At 35.9% G+C, this 15,592-nt stretch overlaps 1 protein-coding gene across 21 annotated transcripts in view; it reads right to left on the bottom strand.

Moving 5' to 3' along the window:
- Window positions 1–1,618: 1,618 nt before the first annotated feature.
- Window positions 1,619–15,592, bottom strand: part of YTHDF3 (YTH N6-methyladenosine RNA binding protein F3) — a 34,895-nt gene continuing 20,921 nt past the window's right edge. For 12 of the 21 annotated variants that reach the window (XM_061438840.1, XM_061438847.1, XM_061438845.1 and 9 more), the window contains 3 exons: window positions 9,873–10,032; window positions 9,544–9,571; window positions 4,653–4,713 (listed from right to left, as the gene is read on the bottom strand). In XM_061438840.1, coding sequence (XP_061294824.1) covers window positions 9,874–10,032 — 159 coding nt within the window. In that variant the 3' untranslated portion in view covers window positions 4,653–4,713; window positions 9,544–9,571; window position 9,873. Of the gene's footprint in view, window positions 4,714–9,543; window positions 9,572–9,872; window positions 10,033–12,308; window positions 13,136–15,592 lie in introns of those variants that run through there. The other 9 variants (XM_061438854.1, XM_061438851.1, XM_061438855.1 and 6 more) reach the window with 5 other exon arrangements.

Genomic DNA, 15,592 nt, shown 5'->3' with positions numbered 1-15,592 from the left:
CGCTTCCTATTACAAGCCTCTAGAAACAGTATGAGAATTACTGAGCTGTTTGTGATGCAGATATACTTATGGAGTATGTAAAATAATCATTTTAACAAAAAGAAATAGATATTTAAAATTTAATACTAAGGGAAAAGGAACCATTGTGTAAAACATAGTTTATCTTTGGATACAATGTTTTGTCATTTTACAAAGCAGCTTCTATTTCAGTATTTTCTACATTAATAGGGTAAAATGTAGAGCAACTGCAACCTATCCATGAAATGGGTAAATTTCCTAAGGGGGGATAAAAAAAGAGTGACTGTTTGACTTTCCAATTTCCAATTCTAAAATCCTCCTCTATACAATAATTCTACTCGGGTTACAAACATGTCAGAAGTAGCCAACAATGTTTCAAAATGACATTCCAGCAGCTAACCTCTGGCTGTGTTACGTAAGGGGTATTCTTTGGAAGGGCCCAGGGTAGCAGGATGTGGAAGCCCCAACCCACAGTGCTACAAACTCTGAACTCACATGTTACTTGAACACTAAATTTTATAACAACTTTTATTTACAATTAGTTCCAATGTTGTACAAGTAACTCAAGTTATGGACTAGACACATTCTGAATTTAGTGCAATGTTCATAAATAAATTGTATTTAAACTGTCCTATCTGTGGGTGATTTACAAGGGACTTCTGCTCCTCACTGTGATGCACCAAGAGAGATGGGGAAAGATTACACGTCAAGATTAGGAAATGACCGAGTCCATGGATTCAGTCAACCTGATTGTGTAGTACACTCATATTTACTACTAAAAAAAGTCCATGTACAAGTGGACCCATGTAGTTCAAACCTGTGTTGTTCATGGGTCAACTAAGCAAGCAAACAACTTAGGTCACTTAGCTTCTAACTGCAAGATTGTTCCTAGACTAGAATTACTGAATCTAATGTCATGAAGATAAAGCCAAGCAAGTAAGAGTCCCAACCAGAAACAAGTAGCCTCAAATATAAGCTGCTGAAGTGAGGCAAACCTTCTCTTTAGGAGATGAACAGTAAGAAGGGGGCTTCCAGTGATGCCACAGTGTGGACACCTGGGGTGTCTGTAAAACAATGTCCTGATCGCAGGCTAACTGTGTTGTATGCAGCACAAAACTAAACTCTGGTTTCCCCCGTCTGAACAAGTGCTTTACAGAGCCCAGCTACGATTACCAACACACCATTCAGAGTCACCACCACCCTACCTCCATAAGCTGTAACCAGCCCAAAGGATAATGTACACACTATTAAAAAGCATTCCCTGGTCCCAAGAATGGGAGGTTATGGTCATTAGACAGCTGGTACCAAGACTTCCTCCCATTAAATAAGCCTCTTTCTCTTTTCCTCTAAGTTTAGTATTAATGGTATGTAATTCAATAAGCTCACTGGAGTGGATAAAGATTAGGATAAACTGTTAGCCTTCCTCCTCTCTATAATTCCCCTACTTAATTTCAAATGGCCAACTAAATAAAGTGATATAATCTATTTGTACTTGAGAAATATGTCAATCAGGAAATTCCTAACAGAGTTGGCAAAAACGTTAACATTTTTCTGGAAGGCAATGTATATTTATAAAGATAAAATGGAAAGAACACAGATATGAGTGAACAATTTTTATTGAAACCCTCAAAGATTAAGAGGACCAAATGGTGAGTTTGGGTACCATAACAGAAAATCTCACCTAACTGTACCATCATTCACAGGAATGAACAAACCCAAACACGACAAAATTCAAATTCTCATGTAATTGCTACAAGTGAATGTAAATGAACTAATCATTTTATCATAACCTTTCTTTAATCATATGAAAAAGGGAATTTACATGGCATAACAAAAGATATGCAAAACTTAATGAAACACAATTCTCTTAAATTTCTCAAACTTATGTTTATAGGATGCAGAATGCACTTGAAATGATTAAATGACTTAAGCTGATTCTTTTTTTTTTTTTATTGCAAACTGTTTTAACATCAGCTTTAACCCCCATGCATGGTATTCAAAAAGAACACAGCTTCAGAATTAAAAAGATCACTTAAGTTAAAACAAGGACTGAACTCAGGAAAAGGCTGGGGTTTCTTCTGAAAGGAGTCTTCAAGTACCAATATGTATAGAGAAAGAATACTAATTTTGGTTACATTTTCCCCCTTACTGTTAAATATACAAACTATATATAATACCTTTCAAAATAAAACACCCATATAAGATAAACTTTAATTAAGAAACATTCAAACCGGATCTTGGAAAAACATTAGGCAAGGAGTTTACTGGGCCAATAATGTCTCAATCTGTGATTGCTCAAAATATCGGGTCAGTCTCCTGTTGAAGAGCCCAATTTCTCACTCTTCTGGGTCCCGGGAGTTAAGAAACCTCCCATTCCTTGTGCTAATGGGACAACCTGCGATCCTTTCACTTAAGAGGAAAAACATTCTGCTGTACATTGACAGACCAAGAAGGGAGAGAAGTAGGTACTCTGAAGAAAACTTAAATGAGGGGGAAAAAAAAAATTCACCGATTGAAAAGTTTTGTTTTTGTTTTTCCCAAAGGAATGCTGCACCCATTTCACTTAATATTAGAAATCCAGGTTAAAGGCACTGGGAGGAACTCCTCACCACGAGTAGAATTACAGGTGACACTTCTGAGTCTGCTATTGCAATCAGCCTGCCTGCTGAGTGTTCTGTGACATTTCTTACACAGAAACCTACTGTAAATTAAACAAGTTTCGATCTGTGAATAATAACAACTAGTTTTATAAAAAATATTCAGAGTTGCTAATAAAGCACCAAGAAAAAGAGCAGCTCAGAGGACTCAGAGCCTTTCTACAGGTCACTCCTGCACAGTTTTCTCCCACAGGACCTTCAGAGTGACAACAGTCCTCTGACCCGTCCCACCATGTAACCCAAGGGACGTGGAACGCTGCTGCGGGGACTACACCCAAACGCCAACTTTCATTATAAATAGTTAAGAGATATCTTACAAGATTTCATGGCTTACTCTGAAAAAGGTAAAATAGGTGCAATTTTCCTTTAAGAAAGTCTTGATTTTTGTAATACACTATTAATATTTTGATGTTCCCTTCAGTAAACACTGATAACTATGCTGGGACTACCAAAGCACTGTGAAGTCACTACATTTATCTACAAATACTGTATTTTTTTCACCTGAATACAGTATTTGTACATTTTAAGAAAATATTGTACAAAAAAAATCATATAAATGAAAGCCTCAAAGAAATATCTGTCACTAAATTTTTGAGTTGAAGTGACCAAAGACCATAGTAATGAAAACATTTCTAAACATGATGTAAACATAAGTGGAGTAACGCAAAACACCAAGGTATTCAAATCTACTATATTGCTATTTCCATCCTTAATGTATCTTTCTACATAGCTTTCTCCTTTTGGAACCGTAATATAAGGGGCAGTACATTATTTCATAACCATATGCCATCAAATCAGGTAATACAGATGCTTGACACGTTTAATTATACAAAATCAATTTGTTTCAAGATACAAAATTAACGTTGATATGTCATTAATGAAAAAAATAAGATGTTAAAAAGATAACTATAAGAATACCCAGATATATGCTGTATTCCCATTTATATAGATCTGATCAATAAAACATCAACACATTCACTTAGATACTGATTTAATCCATGGATCAAGGCCATATTTTCAAATATTTTAAGGATGCCAGGACACCGCAAAAGCCGGAGAAAGGACTTGAGGAACAATATATGCTTGCTAAACAAGAACTATGTTTATTTAGCTAGTGAATACCTAGAGTAATAAATTTTTACTTCATGATAGCAATCAGGCTCGCAAACACCCAGAAATAGGAATTAAGGGTTTTAAATGTAGTTATAAAGGTCATAAAAAGTCTGATTAGACTGAGGTACATTACTCAAAATTTTGAGATTCATTAAGTGGTAGCAAACAAAATAATTCCTCAGACAAATGCACATTTTTCAGTATACATATTATTGGGGGAAGGAGGGGAGAAGAATGTGCATTAACTGGTGAGACCCACCAAGCTGCATATCAATATTCTGTTACACCAAACAGTTTGAAGACAAGGGAAATGTTCTAATATAATCTCAGATTATGTTTCATTTGGCTAAAATAGAGCTTAAGGTTGCTTTGCCATATTAAAAGTTTACTACAATAATTTTCACATAAACATTTAGACTTGAACTCCAGGACTAAGTATGGCATGATTCTTTTGCTTTTAATCTGTCAAATAGCTAAAAATTGACAATTTAAAAACTACAACAAAGAAAAAGTTGAAGCAGTGTGACTCTTACATCATTGAACCACTTCTAATGGTTAACTGTTAGTATTTAACAAATTCAAAGAGTTAATGAATCCTTGCATTCATTCAGTCTTCTGTGCCTTAGCTAGGATGCATAATTACAAAAGACAGCAGATACTGGTAAAAGCTTCAGGACAGAAAGTGCTTGACGGAGTTACAGTTCTCAAGTGTGTTTGGTGAGAGTATAAGGGCAGACGCGCTGATGAAAACCATTACAAGAAGAGTCAATTCTGTGTTGTTAGAGTTCAAAGATGTCACCTTAAGCAGAAAAAAGCTTTAATAACGTTGTCTTTGACTTATTAGGCATTTCCAGAGTCTACATCATTAGTGTTGTGATTCTAACAGGACATCTTCATAGGGTTATTGTTTGTTTCTATTTCTCTCCTGAAAGAAAAACACAAAGACCTTTAAGGAAACATCATCATTGTTTAGCGATTTAAATTAGATGCACACAGAAAGAAAACCATGTCCATAAGAAGTTCTTCAAATACTAATTCAAGTAGTTAGGCAAAAACGATTCACTATTACCTACACACACCTCAGTGGGAGTACCACAAGCCATTTTAAAATAAACAATTCCAAATACAAAGACCCAGTTCAAGAGATTATAGGTCCCTTCCACAGCCCTGTTTTCCCACAGAATTTTGTTTACGTGAGGCTGCTACAATAAATGTATTTCTAGCCCCTTCCATGAGTTCTTGATGGTTAAGTATCAAATAGACTGTTAAGTTCTGTGAAGCAATCTGAAAACTACTGGCTGAGGTAGGGTCAGGAGGAAAGGAAAAGAGGTGCATTAGAGTTGCATTCAATTAAGCTTTCAGTGTTAATTTCTCCATGTCATACTCTCACATTCAGCATAATTCTTCATATGAATAAATATTAATACTTATTACTAATAATTCCTTTTAAGAAAGCAGGTATCCCTTGAACAAAAGTTAAACTGAGTGACGTTTTCATGATGGTTTTTAACCAAATATCCACCCGCAATACTTATTTTTTGAGCCTACAATTCTAACAAGTTCACAAGTGATCCTAATGCTTCCAGTCCAAGGACCATAGTTTGAAAGCCACTTGTGTCTAATACATCCTAAGACTCTATTTTTGGTTTCACTACTCCTTTTTCATGAGTAATACAGATTCCATAATAAATATGTGCATACTTTGAAAAAGGTAAAATTGATGTCCCATCCTCTGTGACATCAGAAAATTATTTAAGATTTTAAAGACAACCTAAAGTTCTTTGTTACTGAAGCCCTTCCTTCTTCATTTGTGTATATTTCTACAACTTGAATAACAGTATTTAACACAGAAAGTTTAACAAATAAATGTCCTACTATACAAATAACCACCAATAAACTATTTTATGCACCCATAAGTATCAGTGGGATATTCTGAAATTAAAGAATAAAACAAAAATGAAAACAGACACAAAGCGAGCTAATTTCCAAAAGGATAAACAAAAACAAAAATCCAACAGCATAAAGGAAAAAGACCCCCCACAATTGGAAAAAAGTAATAATAATTTGGAACCAGGAAGTTACAGTCTAATTTTACAAGGTACCTAAAGCTTAAAAAAAAAATCAGCCTAAACATAAAGGAAGTGTATTTCTCAGCTGAAGGAAACAGATTTGTACAAGAAATGGTGAAGCCTGCTATAATTAGCTGGATTATAAAACACAGGAGGTAACAAATGGCTCACTGTTCATTCTTCCCCATGAAATGATTAATGAGAAAGCACAAATATAAAGCAGCAGAAATACACATTTAAATAAAGCCATCAAAACATGTAGGTTCAACAGAACCACAAAAGAGCTCAAATTTGTATTAAAAAATGATTTACAAGAAATTAACCTTAAACATAAGGAGACAGAAAAGTTAAAAATACTGAAAAACAAGCCAGATGAAGACTGAATCAATCAACTGTATATACTTGATTGATATATACAGTTATAGTGGATTCTAAAGGCAAAAACCATTGTTAGAGATAAACAATCACATACTGAATGAAAAACATTTTATAATTACAGCAGTATTAAGCTAAAAATACAACTTTACATATATTAAAAGTTGTCAGAATTACAAAGAAAATCTGATAGGTTCTTAATTGTAGTAGGAGAATTAGACACATTTCTCTCAGTAATTGATAAAGACAAATTGGTGAAAATAAAGACTGAATATACAGAAAACAGAAAACTGAGCCAAATAATTACAGCAGGGTACACAATGAACAATTACAAAAAGGAACTACATGTTAGACCAGAAAACGAACCTGAATACCAAGGAATAGGTATCATACAGATCACATTTTCTGACATCAATTTTAACAGCAAACAGGTAACAACGACGAAATGTTTCCACACTGGAAATTCTAAAACACTTCTAAAAGTCTCCCAAAAAACCATAACAAAAACTCCAAAGTTTTTACACCAGTACAATATACTAAATCTAAGCCCTCAAATAGCACTTAGAAATTTACAAGTGTTGATTTGAAAATATATATACTTTTCAGCTGAAAAATGAGCTCATCATCCACTCAGTATGTTAGGAAAGGAGCAGCAGTTAAGTCCCCCAAAGTAGAATATAAGACCCAGGAGAACAATTTAACAGAAAACAAAAAACAAAGACAGCACAAGAAAACAAAAATAAACACTGATGTTGGGGGGAGGAGGTAAAAGAAGCTAACAATAGAAAAATCTCTAGAAAAGACTCATTTTTAAAAAAAGAAAGCATAAATAATATGAAGACTGATATAGCTAAAAAAAATTTAAAATACTATTAGATCCAACCAGTCCATTCTAAAGGAGATCAGCCCTGGGATTTCTTTGGAAGGAATGATGCTAAAGCTGAAACTCCAGTACTTTGGCCACCTCATGCGAAGAGCTGACTCACTGGAAAAGACTCTGATGCTGGGAGGGATTGGGGGCAAGAGGAGAAGGGGACGACAGAGGACGAGATAGCTGGATGGCATCACTGACTCGATGGACGTGAGTGTGAGTGAACTCTGGGAGCTGGTGATGGACAGGGAGGCCTAGCATGCTGCGATTCATGGGGTCGCAAAGAGTCGGACATGACTGAGCAACTGATCTGATCTGATTAACACCAATATGAGGCTTCCCTGGTGGCTCTGACAGTAAAAAGTATATGCATGTGATGTGGGAGATTCCGGCTCAATTCCTGGGTGGGGAAGATCCCCTGGAGAAGGGCATGGCTACCCACTCCAGTATTCTTGCCTGGAGAAGCTCATGGACAGAGGACCCTGGAAGACCTACATGACCTGGAAAAGGACCCTACAGTCCATAGGGTCCCAAATGCCAATGTGCCAAAAATGTTTGAGACAAAACCAACAACTTGCTAAAAATATTATTTATTAAATACAACGTGCCAAAACAAACTCAACAGTAAAAAGAAGACTTGAAGAGACTTATAAAAACTAAAGAACTTTAACTGACAATTAAAAAACTAAAAACTACCAGATTCATGGTTTCATAAATGCATTTGATTAATTATCCCAGAATTAGAGATAAGGAAAAGAAAGAATATTTCTTGATGTATTTTGAGGTTAGTAATACTTTGATACTAACTTCAGAAAAGCATGAGAAAACTGAATCCAGTCTCACTTGTCCCAAAAGGATCTCTTATGGGCTGTTCTGATGATAACAGAGTGTGGAGAGGAGCACAGGTAGGTGCAGGAAGGCAGTAAGGACAGCACAACAATCCTCCAACATGGTAATGATAATAATGAAGGGTGCAGGGCTAGTGAGAAGCACTTGGATTCAGGATATATTCTGAAAACAGAGCCAACAAGACTGACCAACAGACTGGTTTACATATGGAGTGTGAAAGAGAAATAACAAATTATTCTGGAAGGACAATGGCCCTCTACAAAGGGGGAGCAGGTCTGGGGCAGACAAAGAAACAGAAGCCATATTGGATTTAAGATGCTTATGAAACAACTGTGACGATGTTACATAGGCAATTAGATACATGAGTCTAGAGAAAGAAGGAAAGGTCCAGCGTGAGTATACAAATTTGCAAGTCCTCAGCATGGTATAAAGTCCTTCAACAAAATTCAATTCCTCCTGAAGTCTACAAGGTCATCAACACCTCTGCTTTAGGAAAAAACCCTCAAGTACCCCACATTTATATGACAAGATCTAGAACAGTGCTTGATACTGTCAGTATTAAATAAACATTTGACTATGAGAAATCTCTGGATATGCTATTACTCATAGACCACTAAAAGCATGAGACTAAGGAAAAACGAGCTATCTATCAGTGATATAACCTTTAGTGTTGTTTTAAAACCAAGTACATATGACACAGAAGTAACACAGGGAGACAGGAAACCTGAATTACACAAAGGAGCCAAGGCCCAGCAGACCTGGAAAAGGATGAAGCCTCTAGCGCTGGTTCAGGAGACAGCACTTCAGACATCTTTAGGATACAAACTTTCCAAAAGTGATTCACAGAACTCAATTTTTACTTTTAATAACAAATGACAATTCAAAAAAAAAAAACAAAACAAGAAAACAGTCTGCAGAAAAATCTCTCCTCCCTCTCTTCTCCATGAATAGAGGGCTAGGTATCAACCAAGCAGATACAGGTATCTGACGGCTCTTCCCCACCCAGATTTCAGCAAAGGCACAGGAGATCTCAAGACCAACACCTAGAATTCGGCCTGTGGAGATGAACTCTGGGAGGAAGTTTACTCGCCAGCCCATGTCTTTTTGACACAGCTTAACAGATGAGCTAAGAACTCCCATACCCTTAAAGGTAGGAGAGAGTTTAAAACAAAAATTTTCTTCAGTGTCCTCAGAGGGGTCATCACCTAAACATTACAGGTAAATGACTTACTTCCTTTTAACACTATATAAGTAATAAACTTTAAGAAAAAAGCATAAAAATCAAAAAGAAAATGGTCTCTACTGGCAGATGATATGACTGTTAGGCAGGAAATCCTAGATGTTCTATTAGAACTACTAGAATTGATATGTGAATTTAGTACAGTCACACAATATAGGACATCACTATAAGCTTGTAGCAAACAACTGGGAAGACTGAAAATACAAATTAAAACAGCAGAAAAAAATATAAAATACTTAGCAAAAAAATTCCATAAGAGTCATGAAGTTTTCAACAGTGAAAACTACAAAATTTTACAATTATATTTGTCTTTCCCCAAACTCTTAGTTCTACAAAGCAAGGGCTATTTACCTTAAGCGGCTTACTGGTAAACCTTTATCTGTTGAATGAATAAGGGAACAGTTAAGAAGAGAACACACAGGGTCTAAATATATGGTGATAAAGGATGACTAGCGCAAGATTCACGATAGGGTTCTGGTGGGGGCAGGGGTGCGGGGGGAACTTATCTGGGACCCAGTAACAAGTTCTTAAAAACAAGCAGAGGAATCAACATGCAACCCTATTTTGGAGGGAGGTTTTGGACTATGATAAAATGAAAATAATAAACTTATTATATTCCAGACTGTCATTCGTAAGTGAATCTGTTTACATGTAGCTTTTTTACATCCTAGGTCTTTTACTTTATGTGCTGCAGGGAGGTGGTTCCAGTACCCCCGTGGATATCAAAATCCAAGGTCGCTCAAGGCCCTCACAGTAGCTGGCCCTCTGTATCCATGGGTTCCATATCGACAGGTTCTTATCTGTGGACATGGAGGGTTGACTGTAATCATGCATTTGCTGCTGAAGAAAAAGAAACAGTTGAAATACCATTCAATTTAAGGATGATTGTTCACACCGTAATAGATATGAGTTATTTATGAAGCTAACAATAGAGTGTTACTACAATAAAAATGGAACCATCTTGACTATTCAGAAGAACACCCAATGTCTTAACATAGAATTACTCACTTAAATATGTAAGTTTATTCTATCAAGTATGATACATCCTGGGCCAAAACCTATCTTCCAGAGAAATCTTTTATTACAGTGAGGATCAAATGAAAAGTGGGATTTTATACACTGAGTTTGCTTCTGTTCACCATAATGAACTCACTAACAGACAACTTCAACCATACAACAGTTAACAACTATAATCTGACAATGAGAAAGCATTAAACTAAATGTTCCACTTGAGAAAAAGCAGTATAGAACTGCCAGGAAAATGTTTACTGTTGACAAAGATATACCTACTGTTCAAGTAATTTCCTCTGTATCAACACAAACTTGATTACTCTGAGACAGACCTAACATCATCTCATCTCAGAATCAATATTGCTCCAACTGTGAAAAAACTTCTATCAGGGACTAAAACTTACTCTTTGGAAATACTCAACAATATAAAATAGCATAAATGACTAAATTATACAGACTGTTCTGGAAATTGAAACTATTTAATAGGGATTTTATTACAATTATATCTTGCTTGTTTCAGTTTAAGCTGCAGGGCTTCATCTCTTTCTAAGGAAAGAGTATCATATTTTAGAACTGTACCCCAAAGTTACAGGTACTCAAAAACACTAATTATTTCTTATATGGAATTAAAAATCTATTAAACTAAAAATCTCACCTCAGTCTGTTTACTGATCAATAAGGACTTGTAAGAATGAAAGAATACAGTAGAAGTTAAATGATGCAGTCATTATAACAAAGTAAAGTTTCAGTAAAATGTTACCTAAATAGTTAAGATGGCTATGTAGACTCGAATTTATACTGGGCAAATATACTCCAGACATTAGCAGTTTTTTATTTTGCAGTAACACACTCAATTGCAAGTTAAAGAAAGTAAAGCTCCCCTACCCTCCTCAAGTCCTTTCTATTTTAACTTCCTCGGACAGGCTACCACTGTAACTTTAACTGGCATACTAATATATACATTATTGATTCCCACTGTATGGTTGTGGTGGTTTAGTCGCTAAGTCGTGTCCAACTCTTGTGACCCCGTGGACTGTAGCCTGCCAGGCTCCTCTGTCCATGGGATTCTCTTGGCAAGAACAGTGGAGTGGGTTGCCATTTCCTTCTCCAGGGGATTTTCCTGACCCAGGGATTGAACCCAGGTCTCCTGCACTGCAGGCAGATTCTTTACTGACTGGGCTATGAAGGAAGCCCTCCCATTGTATATGATGAGCAATTTATCACAGTGAATGCTATACTCTCTTCTTCTCTACAACAGAGCTCACTATTTTAGTTCCAGTGACCGTCCTTGACTTTGCCTACTATAGGCCAAGCATTAGGTGCTAAGGACTCGCAAAGAATCCTAGAATCATAGAGCAACTCCAACCATGAGTGCTCAGGGCATCCCAACCAAGGGCTCGTGTCTCTGTCAGGCTTCAAAGACCACAATGCCATTTAACAGACAGAGCAGGCAGATGGTTACAGCCCTGAGATTCACTCTACAATGAGGACTGTCTGACTCAAAACGCATAGAGTCTCTACAGAGGATATTCTAATGTAACCAGCTAGCAGCTGTCATCCTTCTTGAATTCCTTTTTCATTCTGCTGAAATACCTCTTCAAGTTTTTCTAGGATATGTAGCTAAGCTCTTATACACCTGAAAATTTTATTTTGCACTCGTCCCTCACTGATATAATTTAACACTCATCTTCAAGAGCCTGATTCTATGCCCCATTCCCCTACACAACAAAATCAGACTGTGTATGTGTCCAGAGTTGTAGATGAGAGAATTTTGACAGTAGTCTGACTCTCCTTCCTTTGTGGCTTATAGGTAGTAGGCATATAATCTGTCTTTTGCTCAGAAAGCTTGTCTCTTTACCTTTTTTTCTTTTAAAGTTTTAAATAATCCTGCTGGTTCCTCAGTGAGCCCATTCATTCTGAAAACATACATCTCTTGGCTCTGGAAAGTTCTCTTTAATCATTCTGCCCTCTGACTGTTTTTTCCTTTAGAGGCAGTGGATCTCCTTTCCACCATGTCTTCCACTCCTTGTATTTTTCATCATTGTTGCTCCACATTTGGAAATTTCTTTGATTTAAAATTTCAGAACTAAAACATTAACACTGTATTAATCCACTTGCTTAAAAAGATTTTTTTTTTTTAAATTTGATAGTGTTTTTCATTTCCAAGAACATTTTCTGGTTTTCTTCTTTTTACATACGAATCTTAACAAATCAAGTTTTGTTTTATAAATTACTTTCTGGTCTCTGAATTACCTATTTCATTTAGAGGATCCGTCTTGCCTGTTTTTTTTTTTTTCCTTGTCAAGCTTGATTTTAATCAAATATAACAAAATTGTGTGTTCAAATCTAAAAATGAAGAACTATACAAATACTACAATGACACTGGCATTAATTTTTCCTTTAGCTTTACGCTTCACAACTACCCTTTCACTATAAATGAGAAAATCTGGCTTTCCAAGTTTTATATAACCAGAACTTTCCAAGTTTTATATAACTCAACAGGCTATGTGTGATCATCTCCTCCATAGGGTGCTGTGCTGGCAAAGAAAGGTGGGGAATTCCTCCACTGCCAAAATAACCAGAAGGGGAAGAAAAAAATTAGTCAATAAAAAAAAAACCTCTAGCAATGACAAGATGAAATTAGCTCTTTACACTTCTTGTCTGTTACCACAAGTCAGCTCAACAACTTAAAGAAAAACATAAACATAGTAAGAAAAGAAAGGAAATTACAGTAACCACAAAACTAAATGTAAAATTTTAAATTACAAAAGTTCTATTAGAAAGTACAGGAAAACCTGCTGTGAGACCCGTGATCACAAGACCCCAGCTGTGGGCTAAAGATAAACTAAGGAGGGTTGGCTGTAAAGGGTGAGCACTGGTTTCTCTCTAAAGCCAGTCACTTTCTTTCTTCTCATAATAAATCTTTCTCTGCCTGAAAAAAAAAAAAAGAAAGAAAGTACAGGAAAAAAGTTTCTCAAACTTGGAGAAGACAAAGATATGAAGTCATGTTAGCATAGATGTTCTAAAATAGTTATTATTCAAAATTGCTTGGGTTGTTCCAATCTTTATAGATCCTATACTACAAAAAAAAAAAAAAAAAAAAGAGCTAAAAAACCCAAAACACTTAAAAGGACACTGTGGGCGAACTGAAAGAATATCATGGTAACTAAGAGAACAACCTTATCCTTAGAAAATATACACGATACATTTTTGGGGTAAAGAGCCATGATGTATGAAACGTACTCTCAAAAAACCCGTATCAGGCAAGCACTGCTCCTGTGGATGACATTAGGTTGTTTCCTGCTATTTACTACTGTCAACTACACTCTAAGAATGTTCTTGTATGTATCTGGGGTATGTGGGAAGTTTTTCTTAGGTGCATATCCTAGAGGAGAACTGCTGAATTGTAAGGTACTGAAATGTTCAGCTTTGTTAAGAAAATGCAAAACTACCTGCCCCAAACTACCTGCTGTATCAATTTAATGCGCCCATCTGCAAACACGTAAGACATTCTGTTGGTATACACTCCTTCCAATACTTGCTATTATCAAATTTCTTAATTTTGCCAAGTGAGTAGATATAAAAAATATTTTCTCATTTTAGTCTTGAATTAACTCTTAATTCATTTCCTGAATTAAGACTGAATACCTTTTTATACTAGTCATACTTGTTTCCTTTCTCTTAAAAGGACTATCCTTATCTTTTGCCCATTTCTGTATGGGACTATTTTTTTCTTAAACTAATTCACAGGAGTTTTTATATATAACTGTCTTTGGTCAGTTATGTTAAATTCCTACCAGTTCCTAGCACGTTTTTTTACTTCCTTTAAAGTATTACTTAAGTACTTACTTAACTTTCTTTTGATGAAGAGATTTTAATCCAGGCAAATTTTTCTCTTACAAATATTAAGTCTTTTCTGTTACAAGTAGTTCCATTTCATGTGTCATTTAAGAAACCCTACTTTACCCAAGGTCACCTGGGGAAGTGTGACTTCCAGGGTATCAGAAGCTTTGAGGAATTTCAGCTGAATACAAGACAGAAGGTGTCATATTAAAAGTGAATACTAGGATAATGACTTGCCGCTCCTTTTATTTAAAAAAGAAGAGAGGCATAACCAGTAAAGGAAATCCTAGCAAACACCACTGATTTGTCCTTTCTTATGGAGCCAAAAAGGACTAGAACAGACAAGGAACACATCCTTCATCACTAGGATGCCCAGAGTATTTGAAAGCAATTTTTGCTGGAAAGCTAGAGTGCAAACACAAGCATGTCTAAGAGGAAATACACAAATGAGTAACAGTACCAGGGAAAAAATGGCAAGGATACATGATGTCCCAAATGCCAAACAGTTAATTAGTGGGGGAAATGATTTCCTGATGTGGTGGTTTCAAAGTCTAAGGAGAGTCAAGTTTTAGCTACTAGCATGTCCACGGCACTGGCTCTCCCTCTTAGCCTTCACTGATGAATCACTTAACTTGTCAAATCAACATACTGGGTTGGCCAAAAACTTTTTTCAGGTTTTTCCATTGCATCTTCTGGAAAAACCCAAACAAATGTTTTGGCCAACTCAATACATCATGGCTCTCTCATCTTCGCATCTGCCATGGAAAGACAATATGCAACTAACATCAGCACTAAAGCACCACACAGAAACCAACCTATTTCAGGGCAAACACCTGATCCAGATGATCTCTGTCTGGTTTAAAGAAAAAGCCAGGAGTCTTAAAATATTTTTTTCACACACACACACACACACACACACACAAAGACACTAACCAAACTGCAATGAATTCAGATAGACATAGGGGAAAGATAAAAGACGAAGAGGGCAGAAAAAGATAATCTGGGGGATACTATAACCTGGTTGCGGTAGTTACACAAATCTACAAATGTGTTACAATTCACAGAACTGTACACCCCAAAAAAGCGACTTTCACTGTAAGACTTTTTTTAATTTTGTTAAGGATTTATACAATACAAACATTTATAGAAGCTTTTATTTTCCAAATCTGAAAGCAACCAGATGTCCTTCAAAAGAATGATTGGTTAATGAATTGTGGTAAATCCATACAATGGAATGGTAGTAATTAAAAGGAACAAAGAACTGATTGGCAAAACATAAATTCCAAAGATACAGTGCTGAGTAAAAGACTCCAGTGTTAAAGTTCACATATTATAATTTCATTTATGTGAAATTATGGAAAATGCCTTACGGAGACAGAGAAAAGATCAGAGAATTACTTACTAGAAGGGGGAAGGGAGCACTTGACCAGAAAGAGGCAGCAAAAGTTATTTTTCAACTTTACTGTACTTTAATTTTTAAAAAGAGAAAGGTAAAGAAGCTATGGAAAAGGAAGGAGTTTCTAAAAATGGTAATTACAGGAAGCAG

Source organism: Bos javanicus, chromosome 14, assembly GCF_032452875.1.
Source record: "Bos javanicus breed banteng chromosome 14, ARS-OSU_banteng_1.0, whole genome shotgun sequence".
In the NCBI taxonomy this organism is placed as follows: Eukaryota; Metazoa; Chordata; class Mammalia; order Artiodactyla; family Bovidae; genus Bos; species Bos javanicus.
Note: the sequence above shows the minus strand (reverse complement) of the source record. Positions and strands in the feature narration are given on the sequence as shown.